At 50.1% G+C, this 12,535-nt stretch overlaps 5 protein-coding genes across 5 annotated transcripts; 2 read left to right on the forward strand and 3 right to left on the reverse strand.

The window, feature by feature from the left end:
- Nucleotides 1-855: 855 nt before the first annotated feature.
- CABS01_08162 (uncharacterized protein) lies at nt 856-1,409 on the reverse strand (the record flags this gene model as incomplete). Its single annotated transcript, XM_060541524.1, has 2 exons — nt 856-1,029; nt 1,134-1,409. 2 exons carry the CDS (start codon nt 1,407-1,409, stop codon nt 856-858), a joined length of 450 nt encoding a protein of 149 aa, XP_060402328.1.
- A 2,109-nt stretch (nt 1,410-3,518) lies between these two features.
- On the reverse strand, nt 3,519-3,962 carry CABS01_08163 (uncharacterized protein; the record flags this gene model as incomplete). The annotated part of the gene is made up of 1 exon (XM_060541525.1): nt 3,519-3,962. One exon carries the CDS (start codon nt 3,960-3,962, stop codon nt 3,519-3,521), a length of 444 nt encoding a protein of 147 aa, XP_060402329.1.
- A 781-nt stretch (nt 3,963-4,743) lies between these two features.
- On the forward strand, nt 4,744-4,863 carry CABS01_08164 (uncharacterized protein; the record flags this gene model as incomplete). Its single annotated transcript, XM_060541526.1, has 1 exon — nt 4,744-4,863. One exon carries the CDS (start codon nt 4,744-4,746, stop codon nt 4,861-4,863), a length of 120 nt encoding a protein of 39 aa, XP_060402330.1.
- A 4,310-nt stretch (nt 4,864-9,173) lies between these two features.
- CABS01_08165 (major facilitator superfamily transporter) lies at nt 9,174-11,119 on the forward strand (the record flags this gene model as incomplete). Its single annotated transcript, XM_060541527.1, has 4 exons — nt 9,174-9,388; nt 9,458-9,745; nt 9,800-10,650; nt 10,707-11,119. 4 exons carry the CDS (start codon nt 9,174-9,176, stop codon nt 11,117-11,119), a joined length of 1,767 nt encoding a protein of 588 aa, XP_060402331.1.
- A 284-nt stretch (nt 11,120-11,403) lies between these two features.
- CABS01_08166 (uncharacterized protein) lies at nt 11,404-11,910 on the reverse strand (the record flags this gene model as incomplete). The annotated part of the gene is made up of 1 exon (XM_060541528.1): nt 11,404-11,910. The coding sequence occupies one exon, from the start codon at nt 11,908-11,910 to the stop codon at nt 11,404-11,406; it is 507 nt and encodes a 168-aa protein (XP_060402332.1).
- Between the last annotated feature and the right edge of the window lie 625 nt (nt 11,911-12,535).

Here is a 12,535-nt window from a genome sequence, read left to right on the forward strand (position 1 = left end):
TGACTACTTGCGGAGTCTGTCCCACCTTGCTTCGGCCTTATTTGCTGTGGGAGGGGACACGCTCCGGACGCAGGTCTGTAATAGGGCTAAGGTGATGGATAACGCGTAGACAGCGATTTCAAAAGCAACTAAGGTGCCCCGTGGGGATCAGCGCTGCTCTGGCGAATCATTAGGCTTGGATAGATGATTAGGTATGGCTGGTTGTGCAGTTCTCATGCCATTTTCAAGGGCTTCCACATGCTATTTCGAGGTTGCATCCACTCCACACGAAGGTGACAAGGCCAGATTCGCGTAGCACAGAGGGGAACCCTGGAGACTCTGTGCTCAGTGATTTGCAAGACTTGCGGATACCTGTAAGCTCGGCGTTCATACTTTAATCACCCCGAAAACGCTGGACAGTTGCTGGCAATGAGTCGAGATACTAATGGGACACCGTCATCACGCATGTGGCGCGATACAACTGCAGTAAATTGGAAGAGTTTGACGAAAACTACATGAGTGAATTGAATCATTAAGCAGCACGTTTACTTAGGACCAACGTTTCCAAAGTTGGCGACAGGAAACCAAGATAAGTGCGTCTTCTGCATCCATGCATTACTAGTTGGTTATTATTGGGTGCTTACTTAGAAATTGAATAGCAGGTGGCAGTCTTTGTCATGAATACGATGCTATTCAATTGCTGATGCCATGTTGACCAAATTAATTTACAGAAACCGCAAGAGACCAGTCCCTCACCCATACTTGATTGAAAGGCTTTGACGGAAGGGTGTAGTAACAAGCTACCTTATCGATAGCACGGTCTCGCAACACTGTTCAGTCGACAGAGAGAATGATTCTGGCTAGGAGAACTAAACACTAACTCACACAGATCTGTTCCGAAAACTCTTGCATTTGGTGTGGTCTTTTTGCAATCGACGATATCAAATCCGCCATCGTCATTTCGATAATCAATTTCATAGTGTAGGCCATTGGGTGAGTCATAGCGTAGAGGTACGGTTCCTGTACAGTCATCATGACAATCATGAGAATCTTTGATTGGAAGAAAAGTCATTAACATTCCATATAGGGTTTTGTAGTTGAGTAACTGTAGTCAAGTCATATCGTTGTATCGTTGTGCACACCGGGCAACTTACATCCATACATAACGAGATCAATACGAAGAGTACCCCGCAGTAAAATAATAGTCGGTACTTTTGAAGACCGTCGGCAACAAACTCATGTTGAATAATCCGTAGGAATACCGTGTTCAGTGAAATGTCGATTAGTAAATCAACAACTTTGTCGATAGGGTCCCAGATCTTGTGCAGATGAGTGAAATATTTCGGGTTGATGGAGTACCCTGCAATGTATATGCAGGTCACTGAGATATTAATGACCCCAACTATGACCAACAACCCAAATTTCATCATTTTTGCCCGTTTTTTATCTACTAGGAGAAGCCCTAGTCGATTCGCAAGGATTTGGGGAGCGAGTTGTGTTTGTAAAATCCAGAGCATACAGCTTCCAATACTGGAACCAATGCTGCCACCCGTCAGCTAGTAAGACGAGCAGACAGGTTAAAATAGGGCGGGACGTCCTACCTTTTTACAAAGTCTCCGTGAGCTAGGAGCCAATTCGTTACTGCTTGAGAGATATTGGTGAGGAGGAAGATCCAGATCCTAGGTAGAGTACGTCAGAACAGAGACTCAAATAGACTCGAGTAACTCACATCCAAGGGTACAATTTGGTCGCCGACTTTGTTCTTGAGTAAATTTGAAAGGTCTGCTGCGATGCCTTGAAAGTTGCCAGCATTGTTAAGCCTATAGTGATACCGAACAGTATAGCCGGGACTTCGAGGGGATAAATCCCCGGGTCAGAATCTCGCGCAATCATCGAGGGTGATAGAAAGGAAGCGTGAATGAAGCATGGATGGATTCAGTTTGCAGGAATTAGTTGTGGTGACTTATGTTGTCAATCGGTTTGGCCATGAGTAATGGTGGGACTTTCATGATTTAACTACTCCATCTCATCGTATGAGCATAGACTTCGAGACTCGTCGATTCTGACTCCGTATCTCGGAAGTATCCTAGTTCGCATGATCAAGCTTCGGCTAGTCTCTGGCTGTAGACGCTAGACCATCCCTGCGATACAAGCTAGACGCCGGTATTTGCGGTCGATATCCTGCCTTACCCTTTTCTATATCCCTGCCAAAAAGTGTGCGATTCACTGACATGGACTATGGGACAATGAGAACATCCGGTCTGTGAAATGCCTTGCCGGTCAAGGCTGACAGTTTTGCTCACCTTCGGAGAGCTGGTCTGTTGAATGCTTTGCAAAATCCCGAGCATCATTCGACTGCCTCCTTGTTAGGGTGGAAAGTAAGTGACATAGATCTATGACTATTCCTCTGTGGACCGGCCCGAACATAATCGCAGCTTGATGCTTCTTCTCGGCAAGACGTGCCGAGGTATCTGCCGCTGCTGAAATAATTGGAAATACATGCCGCATCGTAGTAGCGCCATCAAGGGTAGTACGCAACTACAAGCGAGTGAACGTGATGCCACGTACATCTTATGGCTCCTCATTCTGGGTCTGATATGCAAGGGGTAGTGCAAGAAGTATGTGAGCCCTTGGATGAGGGGTTGGGGGTGACCCCGATGTCATTCCTGTTCATTTCTTTTTCTTGCCACACTGCCAAAAGTAAGGCGCCACAGTCAGTGAATCCCCTTTTAGTGACCTACGTGCTCTACCTGGATAAGATGTCATCGATGAGATCTTCGCCGTGATGCAAAATCTTGGGTAAGCATAAGTGGAAATTTCCTTTGGTACAGGGCCCCTTACAACTGTCTTCCAGGCTCGTCAGAGAAAGATGTATCCCATCGTGCAGTGAGATGTTGTTGCGTGGTGGTCATACGTCGCATACCACTTAGGTCCTGATCGTTGACGGCGTTTCAATCCGAGATGCTAGGACTGTGGATTTGCTGTCAGACTTTTTGACATGAGACGGGTTGAAGGTGCGTGCGACATCGATCTCCTCTTCACACCTACCGATATGGGATCAGTGGCATCTTAGGAGAACATTTGAGAAATCTTGAGGAATTTTGTGGAATATGCCACGTTCGGATATCGTTGGATGTCCAAATTATACCGGGACGAGAATCAAGATCTGTAGAATGAGACATCGTTTGCGGTTGGTTGTTGTTGACATATCCCATCGACTGTCATTTGCATGGTGCTAGTAAATAAGAGGCATTTCCAGTCGTTTTGGAGTCCTGGGTTCTATGGATTTTCGGATTTGCGAAAATCAGGGAAGTTGGGACGGACTATCAAATGATTCGCTGTTGCCCTCCATGTCTACGTTCCATGTACAAGCGCCGTCTAGCATTTGTTCGAATAATCACGCTTATTCATATGACTTGTCGCGATTCTTCTCTTGGGGCTTGATAAATCATTTCTTGTTTTGATTTCCTCCTCTGGACTAAGGTTACTCAAACAAATCTACACTACAATTTTGGGAAAATATTGAGAACTACTTGAACTTACAACACAGAAAGCGTTATATCGCCCTGGACCTTCGCTTTGAGATCAATGTCGACATCCAAATTCATATCTAGCTTCACCGACGGCGCTCCACTGCTGGACTTGGTCTGAAGTTGTTGATTTTGTTGGTTCTGGGGTCCAACCTGCTGTTGCGCAACTTGTCCGTGTTGCTTGGCTGGATCGTGTCGTTTACTTCTTGACCTTCGCGTTACGTACTGGACTCCGTCCTGCTGTGAGCTAGACTCCGACATGGATGCTGAAGCCCCAGTACTCAACCGGGGAGTCTCGTTCTCGATCCTCTCTTCTGTTTCGGTCTTGTGCGGTGGTTTTGCCTTTGGCTGCTGTTGCCGTGCTGGTTGCCTGTTCCCTTCTTGATCCATGTGGTCGGGCTTGGTGTAGGATGGTGTCGGATGCGACTTGTTTTCGCCGGCTTGTGTTGCCATGTTGAAGTAGCGCTCGATCTGCGTTTGTGCGTTTTGGCGAGGGCGTTGTCCCATGTGTGAGAGATATTATGACTTCGAACTCTCGAGGATCAAGTTGTTCAGGTATGCATCGTAGTTAAGTCGTATACATCCAAGACTGATTTGCTTATTTACCTGGAGAGACCTTCTTCCGCCGTCTAAAGTTCGAGAACGTGCATAGAATGACGTAGCCCCGCGAAGCTTGCCCATCATTCGCAGTCGAGCCGCGTGGGGACGTGTCGGCTGAGGCCCATGTCGTCATGACATCACTCTCCCCTCTCGAAACCCGTCGCGGGGAACTGGAGAGCTCATGAAGACCTAGAACGTCTGATGTCCAGCCCACGTGGTATGCCTGGTACCAACGAAGCTTCAATTGCGTCTTTAAAGTTGCTTGATGTCGGACTTTCTAGACTTTGTGGATAGAACAAGCCATCGACTTTGAGCGTTATTATCGGGTGCCGGTCGGGGTGGGGCCATCGGACCGGAATGCAACTCGGAAGACCCTCGCTCAAGTACCCGGCTCTCCGAGGAACGCCGGTACTATGTATTAATAAGTCCAAACTTATCAGGGAGATCGCGCCGCCCCCACATTGTAGTCTGGCACTCTAGTCTGGCACTCTAGTCTGGCAGATAAGTTGCATATGGTGTCGTCTATGTCTCAAGCTCAAATTGAAGTTTTACAGACTTTCAAAGCTGACAATGACTCGCTGAGAAAATGGACGAAGTCGGGATACAGCTGGAAACTGCGAGTCGTGCTATCAATATGGCTCAATTTGTGCAGGTAGTATACCTGTCAGGCCACCTTCACCTTCCAGAGACGCTCTCTTCTTTAGCTGTTGCTAGTGCATCGGTCCGCAATTTGCACCTGGCTTGGAAATGGTGACACTACCCACGTCTGACAGATGGGAACTGATTGGCATTCCGCAAGAGCATGATCCCGTTACTCATTACAACGTGATAAGCACTATATGAATATCGATAGTACCTGTGGGTTATGACCTTGTAGTTGGCGTCTCTCCGCCTGAGGTATGGATTTGAAAGCCATTACAGAGAGTCGACTTCTCCAAGCGATTCGGATTTGTGGACCTTGAAGCTGATAGCTTAGATAGCAAATTGGCAACATTTGCAAAGATATGTGGCTCCAGTCGAGGCCTGACGCGCTCCAGACCGAAACATCCAAAATAAAGTGTGTTCATATTGCCCAGAATCTAGACTAGGCGAGTGATGAACAAAGATACATTCTCAGAGCCTGCACTCCGAACGATAGTGGTGGTACCTTGAGGCAAACTTTTGCCTTGAGAAACCACAGTTTCAGCATACTTCTCCTACCAAGAGATGCCGGTACAGAACGATGGACATAATACTGCTTGCCTTTAGAGGAAGTTCCAATGGCATGAAGGCGTATCGATCGATGTTCTGGAAAAAGCCAGCCTTCTCGTCTCCATGTCTCAATCTTCGCATGACAACTTCATCTCGCTCTGCGCTACTGGAAATTAACTTGGGGTTGTATTTCAAACAAGACGACGATAAAGACGCGTAACACTGGATTGGAAGCGAGTGTAATTTTTGCATTGCGCATACTGTGGAAAAGATCTTTGGTAACGCAGGACGGATCAAGGATGATGTACTAGTAGACGGGCCTCGTATCATCGGGAGACCCGATGTGTCTCTTAGAGTCTGCATGGCAAGGCCTCCATTGACAGCTTTCTCCGGAGGAAAATGCCGGAATTGACGTTCCGATTATGAATATGTTGTCAGACAGTCAAAGGTGTAAGCACTCGCCCCCACGATGGTCTACCTGATGGTGGGCCGATGTCGCAAGTGGGCACGGAAACATCCTTGTGCTGCTTGTTGGCTGGCATCTAGGCATAGGACTGGCTTCTCGGCGGCTCTTGCCTCGGCGGTAATCGGAAAAGAGTCTCAGCTAGGCAAACCGAGCTTGGCGGCCGTAAGAGTAGCTCAAGGATCGATCCTAGCAGCGGCCGACTGTGGATTCATGCTAGTCAAGTGCTAGAAGAGAGATTTTCGTCCCAATTCAAAGTCCCCTGATCGTGCTTACAGGCAGACCACCTCTCAGAGATCTGTGGGTCCGGCCTAGGTCAGGAAAGCTCTATGAGTGGAAAATGTAGCATGGAGCTATGAGGGTTGCAAAACATGGCACTAATGTGACGCCACTGACCTAGCTGGTTCTCCTACGGATACGGGCGGGTTGGCATGCTTGGCCCAACAGCTCGGTTCCGTGGTGGGAGACCGTATGCAGTAGCCTCGAAAGTGTCACTGGGGGTCCGTCCTGTTGTGTGATTGTTGGAGCCTCGCCACTCCCATGTAGTGTCTGTAAGCAGAAAGACGCGAGTGACGATGATTTTGCCCTGAAAATAAAGAGTCAGGGTGTCTGACGCTTAGCATCATGTGGCGTTTCTACTCGAGACCGCCGTCTTTGCTGCAGGCGCCATTGACAAGCTGTAACTACCTTATTCGGTCGGAATCCGAGCAATGGGATTGGAATTCCAGCGAAGTTTGAGACATCGCTCACGCAGCCAGACGAAGAGTATCTGTGGACTAGGTATGATAAAGTGCCGTGAAAGGCGCGAAGAAATGCCATTGGTGCATAGGCGGCCTGCTGGTCCGATGTAAGGCAGTGTAGGTATTTGTTAGTCATTGGAGAACCCAAGCAGGATCTTGATGTTTCTCGCCTGCGGCACAGCAAAATTCCGGCGGAGCATCCGTAATAAGAATACTCGTAAGCTTGAAGGGCTGATAGTCGGGTCTTTACACAGCCGCGGTAGAGAGACACTCGTCGGGACGCGCACTTGACCAGTATCAGACTGCTCTTGGGTCTCGAATAACAGACAGGTAGACGAGCAAACGAGAACGAATGACTTCCGCCAGTGGATGAAGCTCGATTACAGCGCGGCAGCATCGGAACGGGATGTTCGCGCCAAGGTCAACTCTAATAAGGTGACAGGACGGGATGGAGAGTTGCACAGGTACTGAAAGCCAAGGCCAAGGCTGGGCAACCGGGTCATTCTGGTAGTGAAGCTGGCAGAATGCTACATAGATCGGACCGCAATGCGACGGTAATAGCTCCAGGTATGCGGATGCAAGCAAGCAAGATGGCAGGCTGGCAGCGCGTGCCCATCCCAGGATGGAGAGGTCATTGACGTCCAGCCCTACGTTGCAGAGTGGGACTTCGGTGGGATCAGCTGGCCGTCGTGTAAATTCCTGGGCGGAGTAACAGATTGGACAATCAAGAGGAGGAAATCTTTGTGTCACTGGGCGACGAGACGGGAATAGGTGCAAATTGGAAGTTCAGGCGGAACTGGCAGATGCCATATCTTTCCTGAGGCAGCGAGATGATCTGATAAGATTAGAAAAAACGGGGCGGCATCAGATAAAAATTTGCTTCGGCGCCATTGGAATGGCCCCACAGCCTAAAATGACACCACAGGCGATGGACCAACCAATGGCCAGTTTTTGAGGACCTCCTTCCCTGGAAATGGGTGGGCAACAGTGGGGTTCCTTCGGTTCCTTCTGCCTTGGTGTTTGTTCCTACCGACTTGGACGCGCTGGAAAGTGACAAATTCCTTCCTAGCAGGCACACGCTTCCACTGTTGGCATCCACGCATCATTCTTTCCTTCCCGTTCCCGACCAAAACGTCCGCCAGCCGTGCGTGGCAGGTACCTTAGGCAATGGCACCTTCCGAGTTGCTAAACTGGAAGGAGTGACATCTCAGATGTATCTAATCCCATCCGTCCCCTCTTTCCCTCCTCCGACTGTCCTACGGTGGCGATGACTGGCTGTTTCCATCTTTCTCCGCTACACCTCGGCCCTGGTCATGCTTGAAGTCAAACTTTTCTTCATCCTTAATTCTCTTGCCGAATCACGACGAATTGTCCGGAAGAGAGGACCACCACCGGGCCCCGCAATCTGGAAGGCAAAAAGGACTTCTGTATCTCCCCGATAGCCTCCAGTGTCTCTCGGATCCAAGGTAGAGCATCCTCCCTAATCATCCCGATTCGATCTACCTTACCAACGTTTGTTTGTAGAGAAAGCCATACAGAAAGACAGGGCAGTAGACGACCCAACGATTCATGCAAGGCAACAAGCGCAAGCATCTCGCGATTAATGATCCTACCACTACAACCCTCCATCACTTTGCTCCTCGGGTCTCGCCACGCGTAGGACACCATGAAAGGCTCATCGCGCGACGATCTCTCCCTCCAAGATCCGCTAGCACAGCTTCTATATACCTCATCCCGATGTGCGCCCCAGGACGAATGCCTACGGCCACGCAAACTGGTTTCCGGGCAATCTGACATGTGAGGCCCTCCGCCAGCGCCAAGATGCGACAACCAGTCGTGCCAGTGAACCGACTCTGGTAACCGAGCTGCAGCTAGAACTTCATTCGGCGCATCGGCTCACTTGACTGCCACCCTAGCTCCGATTCACACGCCTACCGCCTGCGTGCCCTGTGCATCCGTCTGTTCTGCCCGTTGGAACCCAAGGTCCCAAGCAAGGAATACAACCTAGAACCCTTCCTTTCCGGACGCCTTCCAGGGGGATGGCTTCCCTGGATCCCCACATGGTCCGAGTCGCCCAACGTTCCGGGCAAAGTCAGCTCGGTAAACTGGACGCCATTTCGTAATTCTGTGTCCACGATTTCCCGTGCACTCTGCCACTGAATCATCCTGGGCTATTCGAGTGGAACGCTGGTCAGCTCTCTCCTGCCTTGGGCCTTTCCAACAGTCTGTCCCACGCGGGCAAAGTCACTCTCGGCCACCGCTGGCTCTTACATCCGATGGATCTCTCCACAGCCCAAAATTCCACTCGGGGTTAAAGGTTCTTTTGCTCTAGGTGGACACACAGCTACACGAACAAAGTGGTGCTAATGCTGCGTGGGGGTGGAGAGCTAGCTCTGACCTTACACTAGTGGTGCCACCCGTCAACCATTCTTTGCCTTGCCCTCGCCGAGCCGATGGCGGTTACACGACTGTCCAGCCAGCTCGCGCAGCTTTCGGCGTGTAATACTTAGACCCAGCATCTGCCCTGCCTACCAGCGGTCTTGCGTCCCGGCATCAAACTCTCTCGGACGACAACAGAAGACACCCTTTTCTGTTGCTCTCAACGCATCTGAGCCTGGCCGCTGCCAACATCATCCGCCCAGCATAGCCAGACGTTAGAACGACACAATCATGGGCTTGTTCTCCAAGAAAGCTCCTGTCGAGAAGCAGGTTGCTGCCGAACCTATCGGATCTCCCCATTACGACGAGAAGACGACGGGCGAGCACCCCGGTGATAGATCAAGCGATGACGAGCCAATCTCAAAGGACCTCCAGGCCGGTGTCGCCAAGGTCGAGGCCATGACAACCGTGTGGACAAAGCGCGATCTTATCATTGCTTACATCCTGTGAGTTACACATACGATGCCCAGGCAGGAATTGGTAGCTATCTGGACGATGACTGACTGTCTGTAAAGGATCTGGTTGTTCTATGTTGTTACCTCTATCCAGGAGGTCTCGATGCGCGTCTTGTCCCCTTTCGTCACTAGCTCTTTCGCCATGCACTCGTTGACAGCCACGACTGGTGTCATGTCAACTCTCATTGCCGGCCTGATTAAGTTACCGCTTGCCAAGATTCTCGACACATGGGGCCGTCCTCAAGGTCTCGGTATCATGCTCATCTGCTGGATTCTCGGCTTTATCATGATGGCTGCTTGCAATGGCGTCGAGACTTATGCTGCTGCGCAGGTCTTCTACTCAGTTGGGTAAGCAATGAGCTTCCAAGATGACCACCCTTGACCAGTACTAACACCCTAAAGATCCCAAGGTATCTCCTACTGCATTACTATTTTCATCGCCGATACCTCTACTCTGAAGAGCAGAGCTCTGATGCTCTCGTTCGCAACGACGCCATACATCTTCATTACCTGGGCAGCTGGCCCCATCACCGATAGTATCCTCAGAGAGGATGGCATTGGCTGGCGTTGGGGTCTTGGTATGTGGGCTATCGTTGCTCCCGTCGTTATCGGACCTCTTGTTCTCCTTTTCCTCTGGAACCAGCATAAAGCGAAGAAGATGGGCGTCATCGACAGCCGCGGTTCCATTAAGAACATCTCTGGCGCCAAGATTCTCAAGTTCCTCATCGATGTCGATGCCCTTGGCATCCTCATTCTCGCTGCCGGCATGGCACTGTTCCTGCTACCATTCAACATCTACTCCTACCAGACGGAAGGTTGGCGCTCTCCCATGATCATTGCCTTCATTGTCGTCGGTTTCTTCTTGATCATCGGCTTCGTTGTTTACGAGAAGTTCTTCGCCCCCGTCACCTTCATTCCCTTCTCTCTTCTGATGGACAGAACCGTCTTCTTCGGTGGCATGATGTTCGTCTTTGTGTTCTTCAACTCTGCTGTCTGGGGATCCTTCTTTACTTCCATGCTCATGGTTGTCTGGAATACATCCACCTCTCAGACCACCTACATCAGCAACATTTACCGAACGGGCTCCTGCTTCTTCTCCATTATCATCTCCTGGCTCATCTACCGCACCGGACGCTTCAAGCCTTTCGCTCTTTTCTTCTGCATTCCTTTGATGATGCTCGGCGTTGGCCTCATGATTCATTTCCGTCAGCCTGACCAACCTCTCGGCTACATTATCATGACTCAAATTTTCGGTACGTCGCGCAACTCTGAAGCTCTTCAACGTTCTCGTTACTAACATTCAATACAGTCGCGTTTGCTGGTGGACCCACTGTCATCTGCGGAGAGATGGCCATGCTCAGTCCCTCCGACCACGCCCACGTCGCCGTCATCATGGCCATCCTGGACCTCTTCGGTAGCATCGGCTCCACCGTTGGTTACACCGTCGCCACTGCCATCTGGACCGGTACTTTCAGAAAGAATATTGCAAAGTACACTCCTGCAGGCACCCCCGTCGACACCATTTATGGCGATATCTACCAGCAGCTTAGCTACGAGGTCGGCAGTCCCGAGCGCATTGGCATTCAGCGTGCCTACGGTGACTCGCAGCGCATCATGCTCATCACTAGTATCTGCCTCCTGGTCGGTGCTCTTGGCTCCGTCGCCATGTGGCGCAACCTGAACGTCAAGAAGATCAAGCAAGTGCGCGGAAACGTTGTTTGAAGAGTAGTTGACGATGATAATACCCCACATAGCCTTGCTCTATGATATAAAAGCGACTTTTTCTTCATCTGGTCGATCCATACTAAGGACCGTCAATCTACCTACTATTCATTGGCTCTAATCTACAAGTTGTATAAAAAGCCATTTAACAAACATTGATTATTAATATGGATTTCACCTTTGACTTTCACTTCAATATGCCCTGATCTTCATTATGATGAATTTAAGCATACCAAGACCGCTCCTTGTCAGAACTTTGGTGTACTCTAAAATATTTTTCATCCTCAAGCATCTTTATGAAGGTCTTTCCTCATCACGCCCTTCAAACTCTCCTCCGAGATCTTGATATACTTATCAGGCGAGACACTATCTTCGAAAGGAACCCTCAACCACTCATCTGCCTGCGCAATCTTGCCCGCCCTCAACTTGAGATCAATAACACCCGAATACTCAAACGGCAACCCCGTCGCCTTTCGTCGTCCCAGGTCGTTGACGAAAATCCCCTTGTTGACGGTCCGGAAGCTGCAGTACCCGTTGCCGTCGGCGTCCATCTCGGCCCAGTAGACGGGGTACTGCTTGTCGAGGTAGACTTCAAAGTCCTTGTGCGCACCGTTCCAGTGTTTGTGGTGGCGTTTGAGGAAGGCGTAGGGGACGTGGATTTGGGCGCCGTGATCTGTCATGCAGGAGTCTGTTGTGAAAAGAGCTAGAAGGGGGGATGGGTCGCGAGCGGCCCAGGCGTGGCAGTAGATTGTGGGGAGGGATTCGAGGTCTTTCGGGGGTGTGGTGGCCATCTTGATGGGGTTTGGGGGGTTTCAGAAGGTGTAGTGGGCGACTGGAAGTGACTGAACCTCCCAGATTTAGGTTCTTTGAATCGAGGTGGCTCGACGCGTCCAAGGTGACTCACAGAATCGCTTCTTAATTCTAACTCTACGAGGAGGAACGACCTCGTCTTTTTATCGATCAAGAAGGTCGCCCAGGGTCGGGATGGTGGTTGGGGAAGCTCCGCCATGAACTTGGCTGAAGATCGAATGAAACCGGAGGCGTCAAGTGGTGTTGATCGGACGAAGAACGGATGTGACGTGATGGGTTCCATGCGGCTTACCCGGGTTGCGGAGCAGAGGATTTGGAGATGTGTGGGCAGTGAATTAACTAGAAAATGAAACGAGAAATTCAGATAACTGACTTACTGACAGAATCGATTATTCGGCCAGATAAAAGCACTTCAAAGAGCAGTTCATGCCCAAAGCCTTGAGTATACCTACTTAGCTGCCTCGAGCTATTGGGCATGTCGATGAATACTAGTCTCACGGTTGAAAGCAATGCCCAACCCATAAAGCCTGACGATTCATTCCCAAGTGCATTGAGCGGTCCGAGCATCTTTCTCCTTCATGGGATACCGGGTGAATTCTCAGAGAT

This window comes from Colletotrichum abscissum (assembly GCF_030869225.1).
Source record: "Colletotrichum abscissum strain IMI 504890 chromosome Unknown Scaffold_18.1, whole genome shotgun sequence".
Lineage (NCBI taxonomy): Eukaryota > Fungi > Ascomycota > Sordariomycetes > Glomerellales > Glomerellaceae > Colletotrichum > Colletotrichum abscissum.